The sequence below is a fragment of the Rhinoraja longicauda genome, chromosome 9 (assembly GCF_053455715.1).
Source record: "Rhinoraja longicauda isolate Sanriku21f chromosome 9, sRhiLon1.1, whole genome shotgun sequence".
Taxonomy (NCBI): domain Eukaryota; kingdom Metazoa; phylum Chordata; class Chondrichthyes; order Rajiformes; family Arhynchobatidae; genus Rhinoraja; species Rhinoraja longicauda.
This window is the reverse complement of record NC_135961.1, coordinates 64,056,585-64,072,442: the sequence shown is the minus strand read 5'-3', so window position 1 is coordinate 64,072,442 and position 15,858 is coordinate 64,056,585. Positions and strand designations below refer to the sequence as shown.

General features: G+C 46.3%; 1 protein-coding gene across 2 annotated transcripts in view; it reads right to left on the bottom strand.

Annotated features, from left to right (window-relative positions):
- Positions 1-720: 720 nt before the first annotated feature.
- snap25a (synaptosome associated protein 25a) overlaps positions 721-15,858 on the bottom strand; it is an 86,600-nt gene continuing 71,462 nt past the window's right edge. Inside the window, exons 5-8 of one of the 2 annotated variants that reach the window (XM_078405641.1) lie at positions 12,237-12,354; positions 6,810-6,935; positions 4,500-4,644; positions 721-1,990 (exon numbers count right to left, since the gene is read on the bottom strand). In XM_078405641.1, coding sequence (XP_078261767.1) covers positions 1,922-1,990; positions 4,500-4,644; positions 6,810-6,935; positions 12,237-12,354 — 458 coding nt within the window. In that variant the 3' untranslated portion in view covers positions 721-1,921. Of the gene's footprint in view, positions 1,991-4,499; positions 4,645-6,809; positions 6,936-12,236; positions 12,355-12,605; positions 12,724-15,858 lie in introns of both variants that reach the window. The other variant, XM_078405640.1, reaches the window with a different exon arrangement.

Below are 15,858 nucleotides of genomic sequence, written 5' to 3'. Positions count from 1 at the left end.
CTCTTAGCATCCTCCTCGCAGCTCACACTGCCACCCGGCTTTGTGTCGTCCGCAAACTTGGAGACGTTACATTTAATTCCCTCATCTAAACGTGCACCAGGCAAACATGCGCACTCAACTCTCCTTCCATTTCTTCTCCAGCATACCTGTATGTAACGATGGATCTCTTTAAATACCACAAGACCTGGAGTGGGCGGTAATGTTCATCCTGATAAGAGTAACGGCACGGTGGCGCAGCGGTAGAGTTGCTGCCTTACAGCGAATGCAGCGCTGGAGACTCAGGTTCGATCCTGACTACGGGCTCCGTCTGAACGGAGTTTGTACGTTCTCCCCGTGATCTGCGTGGGTTTTCTCTGAGATCTTCGGTTTCCTCCCACACTCCAAAGACGTACAGGTATGTAGGTTAATTGGCTAGGCAAATGTAAAAATTGTCCCTAGTGTGTGTAGGATAGTGTTAATGTGCGGGGATCGTTGGGCGGCGCGGACCCGGTGGGCCGAAGGGCCTGTTTCCGCGCTGTATCTCTAAATCTAAATCTAAATCTAAAAAAAATAATCTAAATTCAAGACAGAAATTGGAAGTAAATTATTCCCCGTGGTGCTGAGAAAAGTCTGCTATGTAGCCGAGTTTCATTATTATATCACACAAAGGGAATTATTCACCAGCCGATCAGAGAATACCACGTGACAGTGACAATAAACTGAACTGCGTATAACTCAGGTTTCATCATTTTTAATTATTTTAACTAACTATAAAACAGTTACCACTTCACGGTCTAACATAAGGCAGGAGGAATTTCATGTTACATGCTACAAATCACATTTTGTTTCCAGAACAATTTTACTACCAGACTTGAGTCTTTTAAACACGACACAGTCTGGGCATTTGCTGGGCTGAGCCCTATTACATAAGCAACAAGGAAAACTTATACAAACCACACGCGGATAATAACAAAGAAAATACAATTTCTTTATAAAAACTACTTCATATCTTTCATAAATATTCAGACCTATTTACACAACTATTCATCCCTATTAGTGCAATCTTTCCCCAACAGGTGAAATCACAGTTAGCAGTACCTAAATCTCATCTGACCACTTCCCCAGTAGATTTTGCTTTAGCATTGAGTTGACGTTTACTGCTGAAGATCGATCTATTATATTCGTCGTACAAATTGTTCATTTAGTAAATGCTTTATCCTTATTTTTATGCCATGTCCCGAGTTTTTGTTGCCTGAACGTAAAACACGGCACTACTGTAGACTTGTAAATATTACCAAGGTATCAACTGTGTCCCGATACTGAGCATGCTTTGGCAAGGCATTGGTTGCCACCAATGTGAAGATCATTTAGCAAGAAGGGCTTAAAGTTAATTTCATGCATATATATCATCAGCTCAGTGCAAGGACGTGTACAGTTACATACACCACATTTCCGTGACGTTAAAACTTAGAATGGCTCTGTGAAGTAAACATAAGACAAGGTTGTTTAAACGACATGTTCTTTTACCATCACGATACACCTAGGAACATGGCAGTAGCTTTGTGTAATGACACCATTTTGAAGGACAATACTGTACATTCTGGCCATTTTAAAACAAAAAAAATAGCCTTTCTAGCATTTCTATCTAACCAAGCAAACTTTGTTTACGTTTGAAAGGAAAGGTTCGTAAAGGTTCACTAGGGAGTTAAAACCGTGAATCCAGCACTACATACGTATGTACCCTTTGGGATAAGGTTCATCCAGTAATAAATAAATAACACGTAGTCTAGTTCAAAGTTTGGCAAGCTTGGACAGGGCAACTGTTACACTGGGTCCGATATGTGCATGAGTGCAAACCTAATCAGTAAATACCACGACAAAATCAAGTTGTAAGCTGCTTCCCCGGCAGGGCCGGAGGGCGAGGACTGTCCCACAGATGAGCCTAGCCGCTGCCCAGCATTTTTGTTGCACGTTGGTTGGCTTCATCAATCCTGGTTTTATTGGACTCAGCCTAGAACGTAACGAAAGAAAAAAGAGATAAATACACACTTTAGCTTTGTAGAGGGGAAAAAAATCGGACACAAGTCTTGAAGAATGTTGCACTTTTACTCCCCCACACCCCCGCCCACCCTGCCCCATCCCTGGCGCTAAAGAAAAAAATACTGCAGACGCTGGTTTAAATCGAAGGTGGACAGAGTCAGAGAGTTGTAAATCTGTGGAATTCTCTGCCTCAGAAGGCAGTGGAGGCCAATTCTCTGAATGCATTAAAGAGAGAGCTAGATAGAGCTCTTAAGGATAGCGGAGTCAGTGGGTTTGGGGAGAGGGCAAGAACGGGGTACTGATTGAGAATGATCAGCCATGATCACATTAAATGGCGGTGCTGGCTCGAAGGGCCGAATGGCCTACTCCTCCACCTATTGTCTATTGTCTATTGTCTTATCACATTAAATGGCGGTGCTGGCTCGAAGGGCCGAATGGCCTCCTCCTGCACCTATTGTCTATTGTCTATTGACAATGTTGGCCGGTGTGGGCGAGTTGGGCCGAAGGGCCTGTTTCCACACTATATCACTCTATGACTCTGTGACTCTATTAGCACAGGCAGGTTGAAAACCATTTATCTGCAAACTTTGTTTTCAATGTGAAAGGTGCTGGTTGCAACGTCTGATGTCCCTCGGGATTCCGTCAGACAACGGGGATTTGCCACAAGGTGTTGTTTTTGTTATGATCGCCCCCACCAAATTTTGAAACTCCCAACAGGATGGGACCTCTTCTACCTCTTCTCCACTTACTAAAATCAGATGAGATACAAGCTACTGCAAATGCTGGAGTCCACACAAAAAAAAACAAAGTGCTGGAGTGACTCAGGGGATCAGGCAGCATCTCTGGAGAATGTGGATAGGTGACGCTTCTTCATCAGTCTGAAAAAGGGACTTAACCCGAAACGCCACCAATCCCCATGTTCTTCAGAGATGCTGCCTGACCCGCCGAGTGACTCCAGCACTCCATGACTAAATCAGACGACGTTTTGCTGAGAGCGATGTGAAAGCTAAATTTTCCAGTTCATCGGCGATTGGGGGTCGACTTGGCAGAAGTATATAAAATTATGAGAGGCATAGACAGAAGGCAGGGGAGGCCAATTCTCTGAATGCATTCAAGAGAGAGCTAGATAGAGCTCTTAAGGATAGCTCTTAAGGATAGCGGAGTCAGGGGGTATGGGGAGAAGGCAGGAACGGGGTACTGATTGAGAATGATCAGCCATGATCACATTGAATGGCGGTGCTGGCTCGAAGGGCCGAATGGCCTACTCCTGCACCTATTGTCTGTTGTCTATCGCTGGTCGGCGCGGACCCAGTGGGCCGAATGTCCTGCTTCTGCGCTGTACCTCTAGAGTCTAAAGTCTAAACACAACAATAATTCTGAAGCGTGTAGCGAGCAACGACATTCGCTGGTTTACAATGTCGGGAGCCACGACCGCCCCGACGTGCAACAGCAGCGCCTTCGCCCGCCCCGGATCGCGGGACTCGGGTCGGCCCACCACGGACCTTTCACCGTCCGGCGCGGCCTGGAACGTGGCAACTTCAACAGCATGACCGTGGGAGAAGACGGCATGGGAAGAGAAAAGACATTCTGGCCTCCCATCACAGTGAGGAGGTGACTGGAGGAGACTCACTGTGATAGATTTCTTTTTTTTGTTTTGTGTTGGTTTTTGTGATTGTGTGTGTTACTGCTTATTTTTATTGCTCTTATTGTTGGATTGTGGGTAATGGAATTTTGTCCAAAAGACTTGTTTTTTTGGATGACAATAAAGGTTATTCTGATTCTGATTCTGAGGTGGACATAAAATGCTGGAGTAACTCAGCGGGACAGACAACATCCTTGGAGAAAAGGAATGGGTGACGTTTCGGTTAGAGACAGGGGAGTCCAGAGATATGGAAGTGTAAGGTGTGAAAACAACAGATAACAGCAGCCGATGATAAGGAAATGTAGAATAGTAGGAAAAATAATAACTGCAGATGCTGGTTCAAATCGAAGGGAGACACAAAATGCTGGAGTAACTCAGCGAGTCAGGCAGCATCTCTGGAGAGAAGGAATGGGTGACGTTTCGGGTCGAGACCCGACTTCAGACTGATGTCAGGGGAGGGGGCTGGACAAAGATAAAATGTAGTCGGAGACAGGAAGACTGGTGGGACAACTGGGAAAGGGAAGGGGATAGAGAGGGAGGGAAAGCAAGGACTATCTGAAGTTAGAGAAGTCAATGTTCATACCGCTGGGGTGTAGAATGGTTCATTGTTGGCAGAGGGGAAGGTGACAAGGAGGCATACTAACAGTAAAATCAATCAAAAGGACCGTATAACTAGTCGGAGAACGAGGATGGGGGAGGGAAGGAGAGAGAGGGAGAGCAAGGGGTCACTTGAAGTTAGAGAAATCAACATTCATACCGCTGAAGTCGTCACTACTGGCTGTGGAGAATGCAACATTCATTACCGGCTCTTAAAAGAACGATTTGCTCGTGGTCTTACCTTCTCCATAATCCTATCGATCTGGCGGTTTTGTGTATCAATCTCGTTGCCCATGTCCAGTGCCATGTGGCGAAGATTGCCAATGATGCCACCAACTTGCTCTAAATTATCATCCATCTCATTTTCCCGGGCATCATCTGTAACTCTGTGCCAGAAGAAGATCTCTTTAAGGGTATTACTTGCATTGGGTGCTGTCATCTGCACCATACAACATACAAGCTAACATTAACTTCCCAACGCCTCACCGAAAATAGAAATGAGGAATCCTAGAAATGCCGACTATTCCCTCTAACCTGTATCCGTACACTGTGGGAGGCTCGACTGTAATTTTATTAGGTTAATTCCCGGAATGGCGGGACTGTCGTATGTTGAAAGACTGGAGCGACTAGGCTTGTATACACTGGAATTTAGAAGGATGAGAGGGGATCTTATCGAAAAGTATAAGATTATTAAGGGGTTGGACACGTTAGAGGCAGGAAACAGGTTCCCAATGTTGGGGGAGTCCAGAACCAGGGGCCACAGTTTAAGAATAAGGGGTAGGCCATTTATAACGGAGATGAGGAAAAACTTTTTCAGTCAGAGAGTTGTAAATCTGTGGAATTCTCTGCCTCAGAAGGCAGTGGAGGCCAGTTCTCTGAATGCATTCAAGAGAGAGCTAGATAGAGCTCTTAAGGATAGCGGAGTCAGAGGTTATAGGGAGAAGGCAGGAACGGGGTACTGATTGAGAATGATCAGCCATGAATCGTGGTGCTGGCTCGAAGGGCCAAATGGCCTACTCCTGCACCTATTGTCTATCGTCTATTGTAATCATGGATAGTCTTTCCTCTGTTTAGATAACACACAACAAAAGCTTTTCACTGTGAATCTGTATCTGAAGGTACTGCAGATGCTGGTTTATACCAAAGATGGACACAAAATGCTGGAGTAATTCAGCAGGTCAGACAGCGCCTCTGGAGAAAAGGAATCTGAAGAAAGGTTCCGACCCGACACGTTACCTATTCCTTTCCTCCAGAGATGCTGCCTGACCCGCTGAGTTATTCATAATCTACCATCTACCTCATTGGGGATCCACAGACTCTAATCAGATTTTACTGGCTTTACCTTGCACTGAACGTTATTCCATTATCACGTATGTATACACTGTAAATGGCTTGACTGTAATCATGTGTTGTCTTTCCACTGACTGCACGCACCAAAAGCTTTTCACTGTACCTCGGTACACGTGACAAGAAACTGAAACTGCAACTGAAATCTTCAGCATTTTGTGTCTATCTACCAGCATCTGCAGTTCCTTGTCCCTCCAATGCTTATGAGCTTGCACGTGATCCATACCCCACCATTGCATGCATGTCAATAGACAATAGACAACGGGCAATAGGTGCAGGAGTAGGCCATTCGGCCCTTCGAGCCAGCACCGCCATTCACTGTGATCATGGCTGATCATCCACAATCAGTACCCCGTTCCTCCCTTCTCCCCATATCCTTTGACTCTGCTACCTTTAAGAGCCCCATCTAACTCTCCCTTGAATGCATTCAGAGAATTGGCCTCCACTGCCTTCTGAGGCAGAGAGTTCCACAGATTCCACATGTCCATGTGCCTATCGAAAAGTCTCTTAAACAGGATGCTCGTATAGAAACATAGAAAATAGGTGCAGGAGTAGGCCATTCGGCCCTTCGAGCCTGCACCGCCATTCAATATGATCATGGCTGATCATCCAACTCAGTATCCTGTACCTGCCTTCTCTCCATACCCCCTGATCCCTTTAGCCACAAGGGCCACATCTAACTCCCTCTTAAATATAGCCAATGAACTGGCCTCAACTGCCCTCTGTGGCAGAGAATTGCACAGATTCACCACTATCTGTGTGAAAAAAAACTTTCTCATCTCGGTCCTAAAAGACTTCCCCCTTATCCTTAAACTGTGACCCCTTGTTCTGGACTTCCCCAACATCGGGAACAATCTTCCTGCATCTAGCCTGTCCAACCCCTTAAGAATTTTGTAAGTTTCTATAAGATCCCCCCTCAATCTTCTCAATTCCAGCGAGTACAAGCCGAGTCTATCCAGTCTTTCTTCATATGAAAGTCCTGCCATCCCAGGAACCAATCTGGTGAACCTTCTCTGTACTCGTCTTTCCTCAGATTAGGAGACCAAAACTGTACGCAATACTCCAGGTGCGGTCTCACCAATGCCCCCACCTCCCCCCAGCCTCCTCCCCTTCCACCCCCACCCCCACCCCACACCCCACCTCTGGCAGCGTGTTCCAGGCATTGTAGATCCATGCACAAAGATGGATGGAGAGTTGAGCCCACCTGCGGATAAACCCCCCGCTGATGGCCATCTGCTCACGTTCATCCATCACACGAGCCGGCTGGCTGGCCACCACTCCATCCTGGTTGTTCCCCCATGCCTTTTTATAGGCATCGCTTGACTTGAGTCTGGGCAATTAAGACAACGAGACAGGTCAGTAGTGCACATTGGAACCAAATCCTTGCCGACCTCACGCTCCAACCTTCCCACTGGATCAGGCGAACGGACATTTGAGAAAATGATAGCATACCGATATATTATGTGGTTCGATTAAATGTTTCCATAATCGCTGTAAACATCCATTTCATTTTCACTTCAATGGGAATATGTTGCACGTTATGCTGGAGGTTTTGGAAAAACATTGGATTTATGAACCAGCACAACACTCTGGGTTGCAAATATCACTGCCAAGTCGGCATGAGCATCAGAAGGCAAATCATCCATTCGGGAATAAGTGAGGAGCATTTTTAAAAGACTACAATTCTCTCTCCTTTATTGCTGGAGACAATGGATTTGGTGGTATTGTTAACCTGTTGTTCATTAGTTATTAAGATAACCAGGTTAAGATCAGCGATTTGAGATTGTTCCTCTGAACCACTGTACCAGTCTTATGTTGAGTGGTTCCCTCTAGATTTAAAATGGTGTTTACATCCCCGTCTAATATATCGGTACCGCTTCTAATAAACATCAATCCCTGTTGTACAACACCCTCGTAAACGAATACACGGACTGAAGACAAACAGTGGAGTGAAACAAATGCGAGAGCGTAAGACGAGAAAGCGATGGGGGAAAGTAATCCGCCTGATGAGGCAAAAGCCCTGGAGAAGCCCTCGTACCCTGGGCAATGAGAAGGCAACGTGAGACAAGTTCAGGCAGCTCCGGCTCTCTGCTGGTTCACTTGCGCAAGGGTTGGCTCGCAGTAACGGACGCAGTGACCGATCAAGAGTACGGGTCATATCATATCATATCATATCATATATATACAGCCGGAAACAGGCCTTTTCGGCCCTCCAAGTCCGTGCCGCCCAGTGATCCCCGTACATTAACACTATCCTACACCCACTAGGGACAATTTTTACATTTACCCAGCCAATTAACCTACATACCTGTACGTCTTCGATTGACACAAAACGCTGGAGTAACTCAGCGGGACAGGCAGCGTCTCTGGAGAGAAGGAACGGGCGAAGAAGGGTCTCGACACACGAAACACCACCCATTCCTCCTCCTCTCCAGAGATGCCGCCTGTCCCCGCTGAGTCACTCCAGCATTTTGTGTCTGTCTTCGGTTTAAACCAGCATCTGCAGTTCCTTCCTGCTCAGGAGTACAGGTAGAGTGGATCTCTGACAGGAGAGTCATATGGGGCGGGGGGGGGAGGCGGAAGATCATTAAACAGAGCCCGAGACAGTTAACCGAGAGCAGGCTGGAAGAAAAAATGACTTGCACAACCAGTGTGAACTACAAATAAATGTAAAGACCCAGTCTACAATAACATACAAATCACGGCACTGCTGCAGTACCAGGCCTCTGAGATGTGCAGCATCGTGCTTGTGTTAGAGTGCCACTCTGTTTTGCCTGGAGCACCTGGCCAAATGAAAGGTGACTGATTCTCCAACAGCATGGTTGGGGGGTGAGATTGGATTGGGACTGGCTTGCAAAAACATGCACCATCAGCCTGCCATAGAACAGTTCCATTGCTCCTGATCAGGTCAACAAAATGTGATTCCACGTTTAAATGATCGAGCATAGATTGGGTAGAAAATGACATTGAGTTGGTCACATTGGTTCTGTCTGTTTGCACTATTATTGTTTGTTTGTTTTTATGTATATTTAATATGTATGTGTGTGTTTATATATGTATTATATATCACACATATATGTGTGTGTATGTGTACATATGTGTGTGTGTGTGTTTATATATGTATATATATCACACATATGTGTGTATATGTGTACATATATGTATGTGTGTGTGTGTGTTTATATATGTATATATATCATACATATATGTGTTTGTGTGTGTATATTTGTACATATGTGTGTGTGTGTGTATATATGTATATGCGTGTATATGTGTGTGCATATATATATATGCATATGTGTATATGTATGTGTATGTATGTATATCTATGCGTGTGTGTGTGTATATATGCATGTATATATATTTATGTGTATATATATATGTGCGTGTGCATGTGTGTCTATATTTATATGTGTGCATATATATATGTGTGTCTGTGCATGTGTGTGTATATATATATGTGTGTGTATATGTGTGCATGTGTGTGTATATATATGTGTGTCTGTGCATGTGTGTGTATATATATGTGTGTGTGCGTGTGTATGTTATACATATCATGGGGTAGAAGGAAAAGCAAACAAGCAGAGCTTTGTTTGATTGATTGAAAGATACAGCATGGAAACAGGCCCTTCGGCCCACCGAGTCCCATGCCGACCATCGATCATCCGTTCACTCTCGTTCTATGCTATTCCTCATGTCATCCACTTCCTACACCCTAGGGGCAATTTAAAGAGGTCGACTAACCTGCAAACCCGCGCGTCTTCGGTGCGTGGGGGGAAACCGGCGCACCTGGAGGAAACCCACGCGGTCACAGGGAGAACGTGCGAACTCCACACAGACAGCTGCCGATGTCAGGATCGAACCGACACCTCTGGGCCTGTACTCGTTGGAGTTTAGAAGGATGACGGAAGATCTTATTGAAACTTAGTCACTACAGGGAGAGTCTAGGGCCAGAGAGCACAGCCTCAGAATTAAAGGACGTTCCTTTAGAATGGAGATGAGGAGGAATTTCTGTAGTCAGAGGGTGGTGAATCTGTGGAATTCATTGCCACCGACGGCTGTGGATAATTTAAAAACGGAGATTGATAGGTTCTTGATTGGTATGGGCGTCAAAGGTTACGGGGAGAAGGCAGGAGAATGAGGTTGAGAGGGAAAAATAGATCAGCCATGATTGAATGGCAGAGCAGACCCGATGGGCTGAACGGCCTAATTCTGCTCCCATGCCTTATGGTCTTATGGTCTTCACTTGATGCAGACAAGCATGGTGTTGCCGGAGCAGAGATTGTTTTGTTCAATTCTCCGGCGGCCAATGTTTAATCGATACTTGGTGAAGGGTTACCAGGAAGGTTCCTGATGCTGGTCAGAGCTACTGAAGCATGCACCCACAGTGCATTGATTCCAATTAAAGTCTCATCAGCATGCTGCCATGAGGAAGTGGGTGTGTGTAATAGGTCTTGGGTCTCTCTGCCTGTGACATCTTGTGAAACGAATAAAAAATAACAGGACAAAAAGACACCAAGGGCCGGAGTAACTCAGCGGGTCAGGCAGCATCTCTGGAGAACATGGGTAGGTGACCTTTCCAGTCGAGACCCTTCTTCAGACTGGGTCCCGACCCAAAACGCCAACCATCCATGTTCTCCAGAGATGCTGCCTGACAATAGACAATAGGTGCAGGAGGAGGCCATTCGGCCCTTCGAGCCAGCACCGCCATTCAATGTGATCATGGCTGATCATTTTCAATCAGTACCCCGTTCCTGCCTTCTCCCCATACCCCCTGAATCCGCTATCCTTAAGAGCTCTATCTAGCTCTCTCTTGAATGCATTCAGAGAATTGGCCTCCACTGCCTTCTGAGGCAGAGAATTCCACAGATTCACAACTCTCTGACTGAAAAAGTTTTTCCTCATCTCCGTCCTAAATGGCCTACCCCTTATTCTTAAACCGTGGCCCCTGGTTCTGCTGAGTTACTCCAGCGCTTGGTGTCTTTTTTTTTTTGTAAAGCGGCAGCATCTGCAATTCCTTGTGTCTCCAAAAAATAGTTGGGATCCATCCGAGGTGGGATCAGGATTAGGATTAGGATCAGAACCAGGATCAGGGCTTGGTTGTCATCCAGTGGGCGGCACAGTGGCGCAGCGGTAGTGTTGCTGCCTCACAGCTTCAGACACCCGGGTTCGATCCTGACCTCGGGCGCTATCTGCACGGAGTTTGCACGTTCTCCCCGTGACCGTGTGCGTTTCCTCCATGTTCCTCCCACACTCCAAAGGCGCACAGGTTTGCAGGTTAAATGCTACGGTAAAAATTGTAAATTGTCCCTGGTGTGTCGGACGGTGCCTGTGTACGGGGCGATCGCCGGTCGGCACGGACTCGGTGGGCCGAAGGGCCTGTTTCCACGCTGAATGTCGAAAGTCTAAATCTTTTCATAATCCAAGTTAACTTAAAGTAAAGCTTTTCACTGTACCTCGGCTGACGTGACAATACGTCAAACAGAAACTGAACTAAACTCTCATAATTTTCAGATGGTAATCAAGCATGGTTCAGAATTCAATGTTTGGTGGTGACAATCTGTTACAACTTACTGCACATGGTCAGACCCCGTTGGTAAGTCTGCATGCTCAAATAATAGATTATTACATGACGTACAAGAACACACTCAGGCATTAAACAAATTGGTGGTAATAAGCATGCTCGGTTAACAAGACTTTTCATAAAACGTTGGTGAACGGTGACCACAGAAGGGCAGAGGAGGCTGTTTTGATTTGCGTGAACCTTTCTGCTGGTGTGGTGCTCGGCTGAGAATTACATTTGGACCGTGTGGTCCTTGCAGGGAGGTCGAGTTGGCCATATTCTTCCCTCATACTTTTTTAGGTTTTCGTTATTCCTTTTTGTGCGTTTGGCATTTCAACGTGCGACGCGCCCCGATGGATCCCAACAAGCTGAGATCCATCGCACAACACAATGCGTCCGTCCGTCACTGCGTACGTGAACACGCCTACGGCGCGCACCGTCACGTGACGCATAAACGCGGGTCATCCTTGGACTGATCCGTGCAATGGTGCCCAAACCGAGTGTGTTCCAGTAATACTCTATTATTTAGGGTTGCGGTCTATGACTGGACGTCGAGGGGGTGCGCTGAGCATGCAGGAGAAGGTCAAAGATGGGTGTCTTTGCTGCAGCACGCCTGATTTCTTAGTACATTACATCGATCCGAGAGCCTACACTATGAAATGGATGCCTTTAGAAATGGTAGGTAGTGACACAAAATGCTGGAGTAACCCAGCGGGTCGGGTCTGAAGGAGGGTCTCGGCCCGAAACGTCACCCATTCCTTCTCTCCAGGGATGCTGCCTGTCCCGCTGAGTTTCTCCAGCATTTTGTGTCTACCTTCGATTTAAACCAGCATCTGCAGTTTTTTTCCTATACACCTTTAAAAATGGTATTTATTATTATTATTATTATTATTATCATCATTATCATCATTGTTATTATTATTAATTATTATTATTATTATTCTGCATGCCGCACGCTCATCCTCCCTCTATTGCCGAATAGTGGATGAGCTGCACAAGGCTTATCTTGAGCCTTGGGTGCTCGGAAGCTTTGACAAGCAGGCAGGCAGTCAAGCAGACACCACCTACTTGTTGCACGGGCAGGCACAAAGACCACAGAATTTTCCTAGATCTGTCAAATTCTTTTCTGCCTCCTTCATATCCTTATTGATTTGGTCCATTCCTTCCTCGATACGCTCCAGTTGCTCTGGTTGAACACAAGATTGTTTTTTGTTTTTTTTGTTTAACACATACACATACACATATATATATATATATATACATACATACATAAATCGCCGCACATTGAAGCAGATGAGAAAGAAAGGACATATAGTGGGGTGGGGGTGGGGGGGGGGAAATAAAAAAGACAATTTCAAAAAAAAGGATAAAAAACTTTTCAGACATTCACTGTGACAACTGGACACTCCACAACTGGACTGAGAATCCTGTACCTACTTGTTGCAAGGGCATATGAAAAGGCCACAGCATTTCCCTAAATCTTTTAATGTTTTCTCAGCCTCCTTCATGTCTTGGTTGATATGATTCATGCCATCTTCCACACGGTCAAGTTGTTCTGGTCAGGACAAAGGCATGATAGTAGTGGAATGAATTTTGGTTCAGAAAAAAACATGAATAATGTCCGTGTGGATTAAAGTCACGAAGAGAATGTTCTCTACTTCGATGCATTGTTTGTTATTACTACATGCATACGGAATGCTGGCCCGGAAAACGCCTGTCGAAGCCCGCACCTGAAAAGGAGATCGGTTGTTAAATTGTTCACGTTTGCCACGCTGTCGACTGCTGGTAATTACGCTCCGAAAGTTAACACCAGGCCATGGGAGTGAAAAAACCTTCAGCACTTCAACTCCTTTCTTCGATCGGGAGCTTGACGTTCCCCGTTCTGCTTTTTGTTTACGAGGTCACGGTCCAAGAAACGGGGGGCCATTCGGCCCTCCGGGTCCGCGCCGACCAGCGGTCACCCCGTACACTAGCACTATCCTACACGCACCAGGGAACATTCTTACACTTTTTAACCGAAGCCAATTAACCTTCAGACCTGTACGTCTTTGGACAATAGACAATAGACAATAGGTGCAGGAGGAGGCCATTCGGCCCTTCGAGCCAGCACCGCCATTCAATGTGATCATGGCTGATCATTCTCAATCAGTACCCCGTTCCTGCCTTCTCCCCATACCCCCTGACTCTGCTGTCCTTAAGAGCTCTATCTAGCTCTCTCTTGAATGCATTCAGAGAATTGGCCTCCACTGCCTTCTGAGGCAGAGAATTCCACAGATTCACAACTCTCTGACTGAAAAAGTTTTTCCTCATCTCAGTTCTAAATGGCCTACCCCTTATTCTTAAACTGTGGCCCCTTGTTCTGGACTCTCCCAACATTGGGAACATGTGTGGGAGGAAACCGGAGCACCCAGAGAAAACCCACGCACAGGTCACGGGGAGAACGTGCAAACTCCGTACAGGCAACTTTTTCAGTCAGAGAGTTGTGAATCTGTGGAATTCTCTGCCTCAGAAGGCAGTGGAGGCCAATTCTCTGAATGCATTTAAGAGAGAGCTAGATAGAGCTCTTAAGGATAGCGGAGTCAGGGGGTATGGGGAGAAGGCAGGAACAGGGTACTGAGAATGATCAGCCATGATCACATTGAATGGCGGTGCTGACTCAAAGGGCCGAATGGCCTCTTCCTGCACCTATTGTCTATTGTCTATCAGAGAGGATTTCCGACGGGTCTGAGGGTCTGAGTCATAGCGAGAGGCTGGGACTCTAATCCTTGGAGCGCAGGATGATGAGGGGTGATCTTATAGAGATGTATCAAATCATGAGAGGAATAGATCAGGTAAATGCACAGAGTCTCTTGCCCAGAGTAGGGGAATCGAGGACCAGAGGACACAGGTTTAAGGTGAAGGAGAAAAGATTTAATAGGAACCTGAGGGGTAACGTTTTCATACAAAGGGTGGTGGGTGTACGGAACAAGCTGCCAGAGGAGGTAGTTGAGGCTGGGACTATCCCAATGTTTAAGAAACAGTTAGACAGCTACATGGATAGGACAGGTTTGGAGGGATATGGGCCAAGTGCAGGCAGGTGGGACTAGTGTAGCTGGGACATGTTGGCCGGTGTGGGTAAGTTGGGCCGAAGGGCCTGTTTCTACACTGTGTCACTCTATGACTTTATGACTCTATGACCTCCAAAGCCACCAACCTTATCGTTTCCCAGCCCCGCACTGCCTGCCTCTATCTCATCCCCAAAATCTACAATCTGCCCTGGCAGACCCATTGTTTCTGCCTGCTTCTGCCCCACTGAACTCATCTCAACCTACCTTGATTCCATCCTATCCCCCTTTGTCCAGTCCCTTCAAGTAGCCCTTGCTTTCCCTCTCTCTCCATCCCCTCCCCCTTCCCAGTTCTCCCACCAGTCTTACTGTCTCCGACTACATTTTATCACCGTACCACCCTCTCCCCTGACATCAGTCTGAAGAAGGGTCTCGACCCGCAACGTCGCCCATTCCTTCTCTCCAGAGATGCTGCCTGACCCGCTGAGTTACTCCGGCATTTTGTATCTGTCTCAACCTTCCATCCGTGACACCTCACACATCTTCCAACTCTTCAAAAACTTCCAATTTCTAGGCCCCCATTTGTCAAGTAACAATTTCATTGTTGTGTTTTGGTACTTTTGACAATGAAGCACTCTTGACTCTTGTCTCATCTTTACCATGGGAAGTCGAGTCCCTCCACACCTCCATCTCCCCACCAGGAAGGTTTTAAGGCCCTCTAGTTCTTGGAGTCTGAAGAAGGGTCCCGACCCGAAACGTCACCCATCCATGCCCTCCAGAGATGCTGCCTGACCAATTGGTCCACTCCAGCACCTTGTGTCCTTTCATGAAGTTATTTAACGGCTGTGTTGCTGGCCGTAAAATGTTCTTACTTTGCGTGTTACTTTACAATTTACTTGGCACATTTCTCCGTATGTGACTCAAAGGGATTCTCAGAGGTGCCATCAACGCCTCCGAGTTCATAACCTTATTTATATTCCTGGATGTGTGAGGTGTCACAGTTTCACAGACACGTTTAACATTTGGAGCCGTTGAGTTCCGGGGAGTCTAGAATTCGGGAGCATTCTGTACAGGAGTGAAATATTAGGACAACCCTTGCCCCGTGAAAATGAACGGAAATGCCAGGTATTTGGTTAGCGAGAAAATTGAACGATATCATTTTGAGATTTTATAAGCAGTGTCTCAGTACCAATACAGTTTCTTCCCACCTGTTACCAGACAACCTTTGCTCATCAGGTTATAAGAAAGATGTTGTCCAGTTGGAAAGGGTGCAGAGAGGATTTTCGAGGATGTTGCCAGGACTCGAGTGCTAGACTCGAGGGCTCGGACTAGAGGGAGAGGTTGAGGGAGAGGGAGAGGTTGAGCAGGCTAGGACTTTATTCCTTGGAGCGCAGGAGGAATAAGGGGGTGATCTTATCGAGGTGTATAAGATCGTGAGAGGAATAGATCTCTTGAGAGGAATAGGCACAGAGTCTTTTACGCAGTGTCTTTTATCTGGAGTAAGGGAATTGTGAACCAGAGGAAATACACCGATCAGCCAAAACATTATGACCACTGACAGGCGAAGTGAGTAACATTGATTGCCTTGTTACAATGGCACCTGTCAATGGGTGGGATATATTAGGCAGCAAGTGAACATTCAGTTC